The sequence below is a fragment of the Lonchura striata genome, chromosome 2, assembly GCF_046129695.1.
Source record: "Lonchura striata isolate bLonStr1 chromosome 2, bLonStr1.mat, whole genome shotgun sequence".
NCBI classification, from domain to species: domain Eukaryota; kingdom Metazoa; phylum Chordata; class Aves; order Passeriformes; family Estrildidae; genus Lonchura; species Lonchura striata.
In genome coordinates, this window is record NC_134604.1 from 31,207,922 (window position 1) to 31,221,145 (window position 13,224).

A 13,224-nucleotide genomic window follows, 5' to 3' on the forward strand; every position below is an offset into this window, starting at 1 on the left:
AGCAGATGCACTGTGCATGACAGATCATGACTTTTTCCTTGGTCTGGCCAGAAAATGCTACAGCTTTTTCATGTCATGCTTCTAGCAATTCTTCTGGGCAACTCAAATGAAACTCCTGCTGGACACTGTCCCCCTTAAGGGATTCCCTTAAGATAAAAATTCCAGCTGGATCTCATAGTCCTCTGAAGAGACTCAGATGATATGCACCTCATAGCAACAGCTCAGGCATTTCAGCTGAAGCTTCACAAGATCAGTGCACAGAGCTGCTTACAAGTGAGGACAAGCCTGAGCTCTCTGTAGAAGACATTCTCTGATTCTGTTATTTTGTGCACAACAGGCTGCAGGCAGGATCAGAACCTACATTTGTAACCATCTTCATGTAACTAATGTTCACAAGCTCTCACCCCACATGGAACCACATTAAGAAGACTTGTGTGACCTCCAGTCTCCCAGCAGCCCCCCAGGAAGTGCAGCTGCAAGAACACATCCCCTTTGTGGAATCAGGGGTTCCCCTGGTCCCACACACTTCCTGCTGGAGATGTAGGGTATATGAGTATTCACAGCTCTTCCAGCAGCCTCTGAAGCACAGGTGAAAGCACAGGCTCACCTTGTCACCCTGCAGAACTGTGGGTCTGTGCCTGCTGCACCGACTGGGGTCACCCACGGCACTCGGCTGCCAGGGAGCTTCTTACAGACAGAGGTGGCCAAGTTGCAGAACAGCCTGGGCTCAGTGGCCCACTTCCCACTTCCCTCTCCTCTCCCTCTTAACTCCTCTTGCTTCATCTAAAATTTGTTTTCAGACGGTTTCTTCTCTGCCTCAGGGACCTTTCCCTAATGCCCTGGTTACTGTTAAGCTGGTGGTCATGGTCTTCTTTCACAGCAGTGGTTTGAGGCAAATGCCCCCTCAAATAGTGGCAGCTATTGAATTCACACAGCTGTTGGCATGCACACTCCTCTTTTTATCACTTGCTGCTGCCCAGGCCATCTGAGCAACATGAGGTGGGATGGGTAAGGCTAGAGAGGGTTCCAAGTACAAAGACCAGCAAAGCGTGCTCTTGTTCAGAAATGAACTTGGTGGAGGACATTCTCTCTTTCTCAGTGGCTGATGACAGTTTCTCCATCAACCTGAACCTCCTGAGCAGTCCTGCTATCCAGTTTTCTGGAATTCCAAATGATTTGAAGGGAAAGACTTATCTGCAACACTGACATAAGGGCAAGTAGCCTGGAAGGAAACACTATCAAAGCAAAAGGCAGAAAGCACAGCACAAGTGCTAGCAGCAGGGTCAACACAGGAAGAGAGAATTAATCCCAGAGAAAATTGCTGCTACTGTGTGTGGTTGTTTTGCCCTCTCACAGCCTGAAACCAGCCCCAGAGCCCCGAGCCCCAGCAGTGTGTGAGGGCAGCTCACAGAGGCAGCTGTCAGGCTCTGCAGCTTGTGCTGCAGTTTCTGAGCTTTGTTTGCAGCAGTAAAGTACAAAAAATCCAGGAGGACACTGTAGGTTCCCTTTCATGGAGCTTTCTCAGACAAGTTATGGAGGACCCAAGGATGAGTTACATTCTGCTGGATCTCACTCTCACCAGAAGCAGAATTATTGGGCATGTAGAGCCTGAGGTCCACTTTATGTGCAGAGACTCAGACATGCTGTGATCCAGGATGTTATCAATCCTTGAATGATGAGCTCCAGGACCTGGGGTCTCAGGGCTCAGAGGAATATGGACACAGACTCTTGCAGATCCTGATTCATCCCTATCTCCCAGGATGACTCAGCCTTGTTCTCCTCCTGCCCTGTTCCCATGGGCATCAGTCCACGATGAATGCAATCCTGCCTTCTTCCTACAGCCAAGGAGAGGGGACTGTGTCCAGACCCAGCAGGGGCTGCTGCTCAGTGCAGGCTGACCCCAGGAGTGGACACCCAGCAGAGGAAGCTGCTGGTCAGCTCTGGCCTTCAGGGACTGTGCACCTTCAGCTGGCTGCTCCCCAGCAGGCCTGACCCTGCTGTGCTGGGCTGGCTCTTGTGTGGAGGAGGCAAGAGAGGAAATGTGCTCCCTGTCCTGCTTGTGTGCCAGGAGTTATGGCAGAGGGGAGGCCTAAAGGGGATCCTGCATGGCAAAGCCAGAAATGTCAAAGAGCCTGGATAAGGAGTTCCCCTCGGGGCAGACCCAAGCCCAGCATCCCAGGCTGGTGTTGGGAGAAGCTGTGCACTGCAGGGTGTGGTTTCTAGGTGTGTGGATGGACAGGCCCTCACTTGCAGGGCCACACTGTACTGGGGAAAAAGACATTTTCTCTGCCAGCAGGATTTCGTCCTGCTGCACCCAGGAATGGCAACAGGAACAGGCAGCTCTTTGAGCTGGGATCAGTGCTTACTGTCTGTGCTGATTTGTGTGGTGTTTTACATATATACATCCTCTTTCTTCCATATGTAGGAAGGAAGATATGTAGGACCTACTGTGTCTACATGCTGTGTGTCGCTGCTGCCTTGAGCTGTGCATGTGGGCCTGCAGCCACCTGCAGCACCTGCACTGCTGTTCATACAAGTGCTCCCACTGGATTCGGAAGCCAAATCTCCTGGGCACCTCTTCTCCAGAATGAATCCCCCTCTCTGTTTGGGACACAGAGAGAGGATTCACTTCCATAGGTAGGACAGAGGTGTACAGACAGGAGCAGTACACGCAATTGCATTCCCTGTGGGGAGCTGGCACTGTTCAGTCAGGGTGGCTCAGGCACTTGGTGTTTCCTGAGGAAAGAGAAAAGAGGACACAGGAGGCAGGAAGTGGGAGGAGATGGAGCAAAGGAAGATCCATGGTGACCAATGGTCTACAGCAGGACATGAAGACAATTCAATAGGCAGTGATGTTCTGGATGGGATGCCATTCGCAGCAGGAACTCTGTCTCTTCAGCCTCCTCTGCAGCGTGATCTGGCCTGGGCAGGCATGCCATTCCAGGCACCACTGAGGATTTGGCTTTCCAGGACTGCTGCTGCCCCAGGTGAGCCTGGAATCAGCTCATAGTCAGGAAGAGATCTTTTTCCTCCAGGTGGATCTGAAGGCCCAGTGTGGATTATATCTCCCATGGCAGCAAGTCCAAAGGGAGGACCACAAAGATGAAGGCAATGAGGATAGAGACAGAGGGCTGGAGCACAAGCAAAGAGAACTGGGATTGTTCTCCATGGGAAAGAGGAGATCCCATGTTGGTCTTATGGCAGCCTTTCAGGAATAGTCCAAGAAGGCTGGAGAGGGATTTTTAACAAGGGCATTTAGTGAACAGGCAAAGGGGAATGGCTTTAAACTGAAAGAGGGCAGGTTTAGAGTAGGTATTAGTAATAAAATTCTTTTCTGTAAGGATTGTGAGGCACCAGTACACGATGCCCAGAGAAGCTGTGCATAGCCTATCCCTGGAAGTGTTCAAGGCCAGGAAGCATGGGGTTTTGAGCAGACTGGTCTAGTGGAAGGGGTCCCTGCTCAAGACCTAGATGGTGGAAAACTTGATCCTTAAAGGTTCTGTACAACCCAAACCATTCCATGATTCTAGGACATTACCTCAGCATCTTAGATATGGGAAAAAAAAGACATACAAATACAGGGTACAGAGAATTTCTTCATTGGTGTGATATTATATTTTCTAAGTTTTGAGAATTTGTTCAGCAAAACCAGTACAGCTAGAGGACATTTTGTGTATGACTCAACAAAAAGCAAACAGCTCTGCTCAAGGAGGCAAAGGACATTGAAACTCTGAATATCTGACTTCCACTCCTGTGCCTTCCTCCTGGAGAAGTCCATCTCTTTTCTGCCAGAGGCTCCTGGAGCCACTCAGAGGGAAGAAGACACAAGAACACAGGACCTGCTTCAAAGAGCCTGAGCCTCCCTGTGTTCCCTGAGCCACCACGTGCACTGGGGATGCTGGACAAAGCTCATTGCACTTCCACACACATGGTCCCACCCCACACAGTGAAGATGTGTCAGAGATCCCCACTGTTCCCAGCACAGCCATCGCTGTTCCCCACTCCCTGCTCAGCTCCCAGCTTTACTCAGGACAGGGATATTTCCATCACATAATAACTGCTGCAGCTTCACAAATTCGATGATGCATCGTATATGGATGGACGTTATTCCAGTTATTCAGATTTCCTTCAGGAACATGCATTACCGTGCAGTTCTCATGGCCTTGACTTGGTTCTCCTTGTCGCCAGAACCTGGGACAGAGACAGGCTTGTTACTCCCCAGTGTCCACTGTAAAGCACTGCTGGAAAAGGCAAGAGACACAAATTCCCAGTGCTGATTCATGGATAGAAGCAGTGCTCTCCCTCCCACTCCACATACCACTGGCACCAGTGACACATGGAAACCTGTCTCCTTCCTACAGCCTTCCAGCACAACAGGGCCCTGCTCCATCCTGCTGGGGGGAGCTGATCACCACCACTCACCCCATGTGTGAGAACTCCAGGTTTGGTTTGGGGTTTTGTGAGGTGGTAAAGCTTTTCTTCTAACTTGTGTTCCTAAAGAAAAACTCTGCAGCTTCTTTTTGTTCGGTCTTAAGACGATTTATTGTTAGTTATCTAACAGATTAGGTTCTCGGGCTGCGGCCCTTTGGTCAGCGGCCTAGGCAGAGAAGCACACACTCTTTATACCCTGACTGTTTGGTGTCTTCTTCTTTTCTCCCCCCGCTTAGGCTGCTGTTATTTTTTATAAGATATATTATGTATAACATGTTTACAATTATTCCCTAATACTTATTACTTATTTTGCTAAGTGTTTTTCTATTCTAAACCAATCTGTGAGTGCCAACATCACCAAGAACATGGAGGTGAGGAAGAAGAAAGAAGAAGGATGGGTTCAGCCTACATTCCCCTACCTTAGAAATTTTGACCCCCATGTACAAAGTAAAAATCCCCTTGTACATGTACTAAAACCCCCCTGTACACTACTAAAAAATTTTTCCCTCTACTTTGTGACTACATTTACTATACTATCTAACATTTTGTGACTGCTTGTTCTACTTTCAAAGTTGGTAATTCATTCTATGGTTCAAACTCGAAATCACAGCTAAATCTAGCTGCCTGCTGGGGTTCAGACTGCCTTTGACTACGGCCTGGAACCTCTAAAAATGTCTGAGAGACATTTTGAGTTCCCACACCCATGCACCTCACTCCCAGCAGAGACCAGGGTGGGCCTCCAGGGCAAGTGTGATCTCCAGAAGAAGACACAGCAAAGACAGCCTTGGTGCTCTCTCCCTGTGGCCCATCTCTTTCCATTCATTTCAGCACAGACCATTTTGTGCATTTAAGTGCTGTGCAGGCCAGGTAAGGTCACAGGTAGTTAATTCATAATATCCAGCATGAATGGGGCCACGGGAATCTGGGCCATAGGTACCTGGTGTCCTACAAAGTTCTCTCCTGCTGCACCTTCAATCTCCGACAAGGCAGTGGGGTCACAACACCCTCCCATGCACCAGCTGAACCTCTCACATCTCTCCTGCTTTCTTTCCCTACCAGGAGTCATACCAAACACTCTTCAACCAGAGATACTCACGTTGGTGTCCCATTGTATGGAGTCTTGTCCACCCATTGCCACTGGCCCCCCTTCATCTCAAACAGACCAATGTAGATATTATCTCTTTTCGTGGATGGAGTTTTCTGCTTAGAGAGGAATTCCTGGCAATCAGAGAGAGAGTACAGTGCCCATGAGGGCCAGGACTGAGCACAGAGTGTCATCAGGAGTCCCCGTGGGCTGGGGCAGGTGGCAGAGGGGGCTGGTGCTGCAGAGGTGCAGACAGGATCTTCCCCCTCCCCTGCAGGACACGGAGGGCTCTGAGTCCCCTCCAGAGCCCAGCACTGTGTCTCTGCCTGCTGGGTTCCTCTCTCAGCCCTGTGCACTTACCTGTTCTGCCTTGCTGGTGATCACCACCAGCTGGGAGCCCATCCCAGTGCAGTTCTGTGCACTCTCAGCACAATTCATCTTATCAAGGGACAGGAAATAGCAGCTTCTTTGAAACCTTCTCCAGCCCTTTGGGCAGCATGTCCAGCCTCGCTCTGTGCAGGGAGAGGCAGAGAGATGAAGGCTACTAACAAGTGATGGTGATTGCAGAGATCCAGGTTTTGCAGGGACAGTGTTCATGTCCTCCTCACTGACCTCTCCTGAAAGTGCTTCATAGTTTCCTGACAGTTCCTGATACTGCTTGAAAACACAGGGATAGTTCAGACATGTCTTCCCATTGCTTTGGGGTATGACCAGAGAGCTCTGTGTACCCAAAGCTGTGGAAATCCTTGTGAGGGGATCTCAGGTCTCCCCAAAGTTCTCTTGGGGATGTGGTTGGACTTTCCCCTGCTACAGCCTCCTTGAGGCCCTTAGCCCAGGGAAGAGGGGACACTGTGAGTACTGACCTGTGCCTTGTGGCACCGCTGAGTCGCACTCCCACTTTGAGAACTGCTGCTGCAGGGCTGAGGGCTGGTCACTGCTGTGGCTGAAGGGAAACACTGCAAAGGGAGAGGAAAGGCAGCAGCATTACCCCTTCCTCCCAGCTCCTCACCCGGCATCTCTGGCCCCTTGACTCTCCTTCCACCATTTCCCCAGCAGGCATTGTCCCAGCTGTCAGCTCTCCTGGCCCGCACCAGTGGCACAGCTGCCTTCCCAGCCAGAAAGGGACCGTCTTCCAAGTCAGTCAGCACAGGGACCCCTGGAAGCACATCCCACTGGGGACATGCCACACACATGGCAGGAGTGATCCCTCCCAGGCACAGCCACTCTGCCATGCACACACCCACAGCCCAGCTGCCAGCCTGCAAAGCAGCCTCTCATTGTCACACTTTGTGCCTTCCTCAGCTACATATCAACAGGCCTTTGGAGGAGTCAGCAACACCCTGTTCCATCAGCAACACCCAGTCCAGGTGAAGGGAATCACTCACAGCTGGAGCTGCTGAAACCAGGGTGCAGCATAAACCCCTGGGACTTCCTAGCTCCAGTTGGTGGGGAATAATGCACTCTTGGTGACAGGCCACAGCCACAATCCCAAGGAATTACTGGTAACTCCAAGACACTGGAGAATGGATTAGGAGCTTCTATGGGCGTGCTTAGCAATCCAGATGCCTATTTTCATTAATCATTTAATTTAGAACTATTTTTACTTATGAGCAGACCAATCCTAGTGGCTCCAGTGCCTGATTAGTGAATTGCTGTTAATGTAAGAAGGCTCAGAGGAGATGGGCAAGGGCTGACCACCCTCATTGTCAATAAAGATGTCCTTATCACTAGCCAAAGATAAAGGTTGAAAAGGAATTTGGCTTTTGGGTTTGTTCAGCTGAGGGATTTGAGCAGCTGAGGAAGTGTTATTTCCCTCAGAGATCAAAAAAGGGCAGCGTCTTCCTTACTTAGCTAAACTAGCACAGGAGGAATGGGTATCTAATTCCAACATAGTGTAAGAAACTTAATGGCTAACAAAAACATACCTGAAGAGAGCAATGGTCCTGAGCTGGATTTAACTCCCTTATTTTGTCTTGGTATTTGGGGACATTCTATGTCTTGATGTGGGCATAATGCAGAACTATGTCCTATTTGGGCCCCTCATAATGAAAAGGATATTGAAGCATTGGAGCATGTCCAGAGAAGGGTAGTGGAGCTGCAGACAGGTGTGGAGTACAAGTCCTATGAGGAGCAGCTAAAGGAGCTGGTGGTGTTTATCTTGAAGAAAAGAAGGCTCATAGTTGACCTTATTGCTCTTTGCCTCTGCCTGAAAGGAAGTTGTATCCAGGTGGGGGGTCAGCCTCTTCTCCCAGGTAACAACCAACAGGACAAAAGGAAATGCTCTGAAGTTGTGCCAGGAAAGATTTAGGTTGGAAATTAGTAAAAGCTTCTTCACTGAAAGGTGGCCAAGCATTGGAACAGGCTGCCCAGAGAAGTGGTGGAGTCATCATTCCCAGTAGTGTTCAGAAGACAACTAGATGTGGCACCTGGATACATGGTTTAGTGGTGGGCTTGGCAGTGGTTGGTTAGTGGTTTAACTACATGACCTGAGCTGTCTTTTCCAACTTAATGATTCTATGCTTGCTTCCATGCTTGTATGACCAGCAATTAAAATAATGTTTGTATTGTGATCCACCTGTGCATTGCAGTGGCCACTCTCTGCTACATGCAATTTGTACTGGTTTTTCATTTAAATGCTGTATTGCTATGCTAAACCGAAATCTTTTGTAGCTTCAATTAACTTGGATAAGTAAAATTCCACTAAAAATTAAACTTTTCATGTGTCTCAGAAGGTATCAGATGCTAACACCCCAGCCTAAAACTCCCCAACCATTCACCAGAGTACCGTGAAAAGTTATACATTTGGGAACAAAGGAATACAAATGTCTGGGACTCAGATGCTAAGGGCAGCAAAAGGAAAGGCAGTGATTTTTCGTAATAAAATGCCTCTTCCAGAATCCCGCATGGTAATTGACAACTTGTGCAAACATACCATGAATTATCTTTAACAGAGAATGAGAATGAAACGGTCATCACAATCTTCACAAACAGCATGTCCAGGAATAACCTTTAATGAACTGTTCTCCAACCAACCCTAAAAAGTTGTGAGAGTTAATTAACTGCACTATGCTGTTAATCCTGGAGATGTCAGGACTGCGAGAAAGAATTTTTTCCGCTAGGACACAAAGCATATCCAAGTACCTTAGAAAGTCTAAGTGCAGATTCAGCTGCCTGTATAGACTTGTGCTTCTGTCTCCACTTTTCCCCATCTGTCAAAAGTAACTGAGTTCTTTTTGTGGGGAAGGAAGGTAGAGAATTGTTCCACAGTTCCAAAATGGCCATGCAAGATTGGAATGTGCAATCTGGGCACACTGACGAGGCCTCAGGGTAAACAGTGGAAGATTTGGGGGATGCATGCAGACATGTACAAAGCCAGAGCAGGAAAACCTGAGACCTTACACAAAGACCAGACAACCATAAAACATGGTTTCTCTACTTTTCTCCCAACACTCCCCCCAGACCTCTCTCTTGTAATATCCTTGCACATACTCACCAAGGAGGACGACAACAAGGGCAATGCACACCAAGAGAAGCAGCAGTGAGATCAACCATGGCAGCCAGAGTGGGTACTTCTGGGGATGTTGCTCAGGCTTCTCTTTCTCAGGAAGTCCTAAAAGTGACAGAAACACACCAAACAAAACACTAAAGTCAACTATGGGTCTGTCAGTCCACAGTCCACATTACCAAGGATGTACTACTCAAGTGAGGGCTCCTTAAAAGAAAAAAAAAAAAAATTCATTTCTGAGATGGAAGTTACAAGGTTTGAGAGAAGGGCAGACTGGGACAGAGCAGGGAATGTCTGTGGTTTCTGGAGAAAAGTCAAATTCAGTCAGTGTTTTCCCAGCCCAGCCAGTGAGCCAACAATAGTAATTGTTGGTGTTTGGGGGTGAGCCTTCACAGGGCCTCAAAAACCACAGTGAAACAATGTCTTTCTGGATTGAGCCCAAAGTTGCAAAATGCAACACTGCTCAAACCATGATACTTAAGACATACAAGGGAAGATTTCATGTTGACTTCTTCCCAGAAAACTTTTTCTGCCTCCTTTGGTTCCCTTAGCTTTTTGAACTTCCTGTGCAGAAGATTGGTGTAATCTGAGGATGAGCGACAAAAAATGTGCAAGGCTATGATGGCACATCATCACTGGGAGATTGAATGATATATTTTTCCTCCCATCTCTGCTTTCCAAGTCAGGATTCAAAGATTTGCTGTAATAAAACTAGGTTGTGCTAGGCTGGATATCTGGGGAGAACAGAGGGCTGTGTCCAGCAGCCTGAGTAAAGTACTTGGATTAAGATTTGCCAGGACCTCACTTTTGTCTAGAGGGATGTTGCCAGTACTGAGGAGGTTTGGGATCAGGCAGGAGAGTGGGTCACAGAGAAGGAGAAGCAAACACATCTTAGGGGATTGTTCTAGCTTGTGGCAGGTACACAAGCCAAGGCAAATAAGAGGGTAAAGAGCAGGACTGCAGGACTACTCACTGCAGGACAGGAGTCAAGAAACTTTGGGAGAGAGTACTATTAAACATAAGATTTAGAGAGCCTTCATTCATGGTTCAGCATGAAGCTCCCAGGTCTGTCACCAGCGAAGTGTGCCTGCTAGACTTGCCTAATAAGCAAGACTGTAAGAAACTTGCTCTTTGTGGAAGTCTTCTGACTACTTCCCAAAGGCTTGGGAGAGACTGCTACAGCAGGGGAAAAGACATCATTTTTCCTTATCTGGAGAAAAAATATGTGTGGACAGACAAGGTCCAGGTTTCCTCAATCAAATAATGTTTTTCTAGCCAGAGTTTTTGCCTTAGTGAAAATAAGGAGCCCCCTCAAGGTCTGGAGTCAAATCACCTACTTCAGAAATAACTCTAACCAATCCGACTGATTTTTTATACATCCAGAGATTGCTAAACTTATGCCCAGTCAGACCTGAGCATCCTACACTCACACCCAGGTGGCACAGGGAGCACTGCATGCTGTGCACCTCAGCAACATAACTGAAGTGCAGTAATCTTGTGCACACTCAGTGGTTTGAACTCCCTGCAAAATGCTTTCCACAGTTGGTCTGTGCTCTGTAACATGTACAGCATGATCACAACACAACAGACTTGACATCGTTGGAATAATAATTTGGAACAAAATAGGGAACTTCCACCATCCATGCCTCACCATTGTGGAAATGCTAACTACATCCAGAACTAACTAATCTTGGTGCACTGAAAACAGTGAGCTTTCAAGACAGACAGGACTATGTACACTATTTATTTCCATGATTCATGCCTCAGAGCAAGCAAGGAATAACCTGGAGGTGATGCCTGCTCTGTTTGGGATTGTAAAACTGAGATAAAGCTGTAGATAGGCAAGCTACTATATATCCTTAGACAGCAATCATTCTTTATTTTAATTTTTAAAAATAATTATTCATTGATTTATGCACACATACTTTTCCTGCCCTGGAACCTGCTCTTGTGTAGGGTCCTGTATGTCAGGCAGAAGCAGTGAGCCTTACATAGAACATCTCTGTGGGTTCCTACTTGTGGAGTAATGACTACAGAGTACATATTAACCAGAATATGCCTTAAATTTGCATGAAGCCTAGTAAAAGAACAATTTTACCACTGTATCTTTTAATAGGGAAAATAATTTGTTTGTTTGATGTGTTAAATGTTTTTAGGAGTTGCAGACATCAATAACAGATTTGGATCTCCCTCCAGATCTTAAATAATTCTTCTTCTGTATATTTCAGAGTGTTTAAGTTTTGGGTCTCTCTTCTCCAAGGACCATTTGTCAATCAGCCATGGACAATGGGGTTGTGTTTCTGTAGCCAGTACCACTTCTAATGAAGCTGAAGAGTACAACTGACTGCTTACTATAAGCAGGCATGCTCATTCTCCTACCCTCTCCACAAGCAGCAATCTGTAGTCTCACTCAGAGGCAAAAGCAGCCAGGATTTGGGCTTATTTGCTACTTTGGGAGCCCCTCCACCTTCATGACAGATCAGATTGTTTGTAATAAACCACAGCCTCTACTGCTGGTACTCAGCATGGTCCAGAAATTACTCTTTCAAGACTACATAACATGTAGGGTACTGAGGGAGTGCAAACAGGTTCCTTAATGAATGTTTGTGCTCCTGGTAGTCATTCTTATTCATGTTGCAACACCCATTCGCCTTCCCTCTTGGAGACATTCCTCAAGACTCTTATTTCAAAACTCCTTCAGTCTCCTGATCATTTAGCTCCTTTTTCTCACCAATCCATCAAGATCAGGTAAGAACCAAAGTCACAAAAGGAAAAATGTTAATTCCCTCTTCTTCAGCCCTGCTCCCTCCAGCTCCCTTTCTCCCAAATAACCAATTCCTTACCTCTGACCACTGGAGTCGGCGATTCATTTTTGAACTTCACCTCAGCATAGGTGATTTCTGATGCCATTTAATCACGGTGTGACCCTGTCCTTAGTTTTGCCACATAAAAGATGGTCCTTTTAGCTCCTTTTTTCCAGAGGGTGACACAAATAGGTTACTGAGCCTTTCCCATCTGTTCATTCACTCTCTTCCCATCAATTAAGGCTGTGCTGAACACTGGAAGCACTGGTGATAACCCAAGAATTCCTGGGAGCTCAGAAATGCCCCAAAGAGATCTTCAGTTTCTTAGCCCAGGAAATCAGCCCTGGCACCAAGGAAGATTTTGAGACATGAAAGAAAAATGAGAACCTAAGAACTGAAAAGGAAGTTGCACTGCTTCCCCATATCAGATTCTCAGCTGATAGACTTCCTTTTCAAGACATTTATAGTTTTTTTTCCCCTCTTTTTAACTTTCTTAACTATCTCCCCATATTTTCATACATTTCTTTGTCTGTTAGAAATTCTACCATTGCTCTCACATTTGCAGTTATCACAGGTCCTAGCCCAGTTTAACCTGCACTCCAGAACAAAATGCATTTTGCCCTATTTGCCACTTGTGGTTAAGCTGCATTTGCTACATCAAATGTTGCAGCTATGTCTCATTCTTCAAAGTCAGCCCCAGCTGGAAGCCAGCACTAGAACAAATCTCAGACTAGGAAATGTTCCTTTAGAAGTGAGACTGGGGAGTTGCAGCCTTAGACAGAGCAATAAAAATAATCAGAAAGTTGATCTATCCATGAAGAAACAGAAGGATCAGGATCAGGATCAGGCCGGACTCAGAGAGGACAACAAGCAAAGTGGCATTTTTCAAAGCACATGTTGATAGTCTGAGAGATTATTGGGAAGAGTACACACAGAAACTTTTCTATTAAGACCTGGTCCACAGCCTGTGAAGTTCAGAGCAGTGCTTGCTTCAGGCTCCATTTCAGAGGCTGAAAAGGAATGGTTTTCCTTTTTTCTGTTACTTTTCCAACACTGTCATTTATCTCCCTTATCTGCTTTCTGGTAAAAACCTCTGATACCACCTTGAGTAAAATGTGCTTAGTCTGATTTCAGTGTTCAGTCTGATTTCAAGCTGGAGCGGATCTTGAAAGGAGACAAGGGAAATGGCTGCTGAGATACATTCTATATCAGAACGACTTCTGAGAACAAATGACAATAAGTCAGGCAGGGTGAGGAGAGTTTATTCAGCAGATAGAACTATGGTTTGGGTTGGAAGAGACCTTCAAAGGCTATCTTCTCCAGCTCACCTGTCATGGGTGAGGACATCTTTCACTGCATCAGGCTGCTCAAAGCCCCTTCCAACCTGGCCCTAAACATTC

The 13,224-nt window shown here is 46.8% G+C and overlaps 1 protein-coding gene across 1 annotated transcript; it reads right to left on the reverse strand.

Moving 5' to 3' along the window:
- Nucleotides 1-3,583: 3,583 nt before the first annotated feature.
- LOC144245889 (C-type lectin domain family 4 member A-like) lies at nucleotides 3,584-12,182 on the reverse strand. Its single transcript, XM_077781277.1, has 6 exons — nucleotides 11,864-12,182; nucleotides 9,009-9,125; nucleotides 6,379-6,471; nucleotides 5,876-6,027; nucleotides 5,528-5,649; nucleotides 3,584-4,191 (listed from the first exon to the last, which is right to left on the reverse strand). The coding sequence occupies exons 1-6, from the start codon at nucleotides 11,928-11,930 to the stop codon at nucleotides 4,047-4,049; spliced, it is 696 nt and encodes a 231-aa protein (XP_077637403.1). The 5' UTR covers nucleotides 11,931-12,182; the 3' UTR covers nucleotides 3,584-4,046.
- Between the last annotated feature and the right edge of the window lie 1,042 nt (nucleotides 12,183-13,224).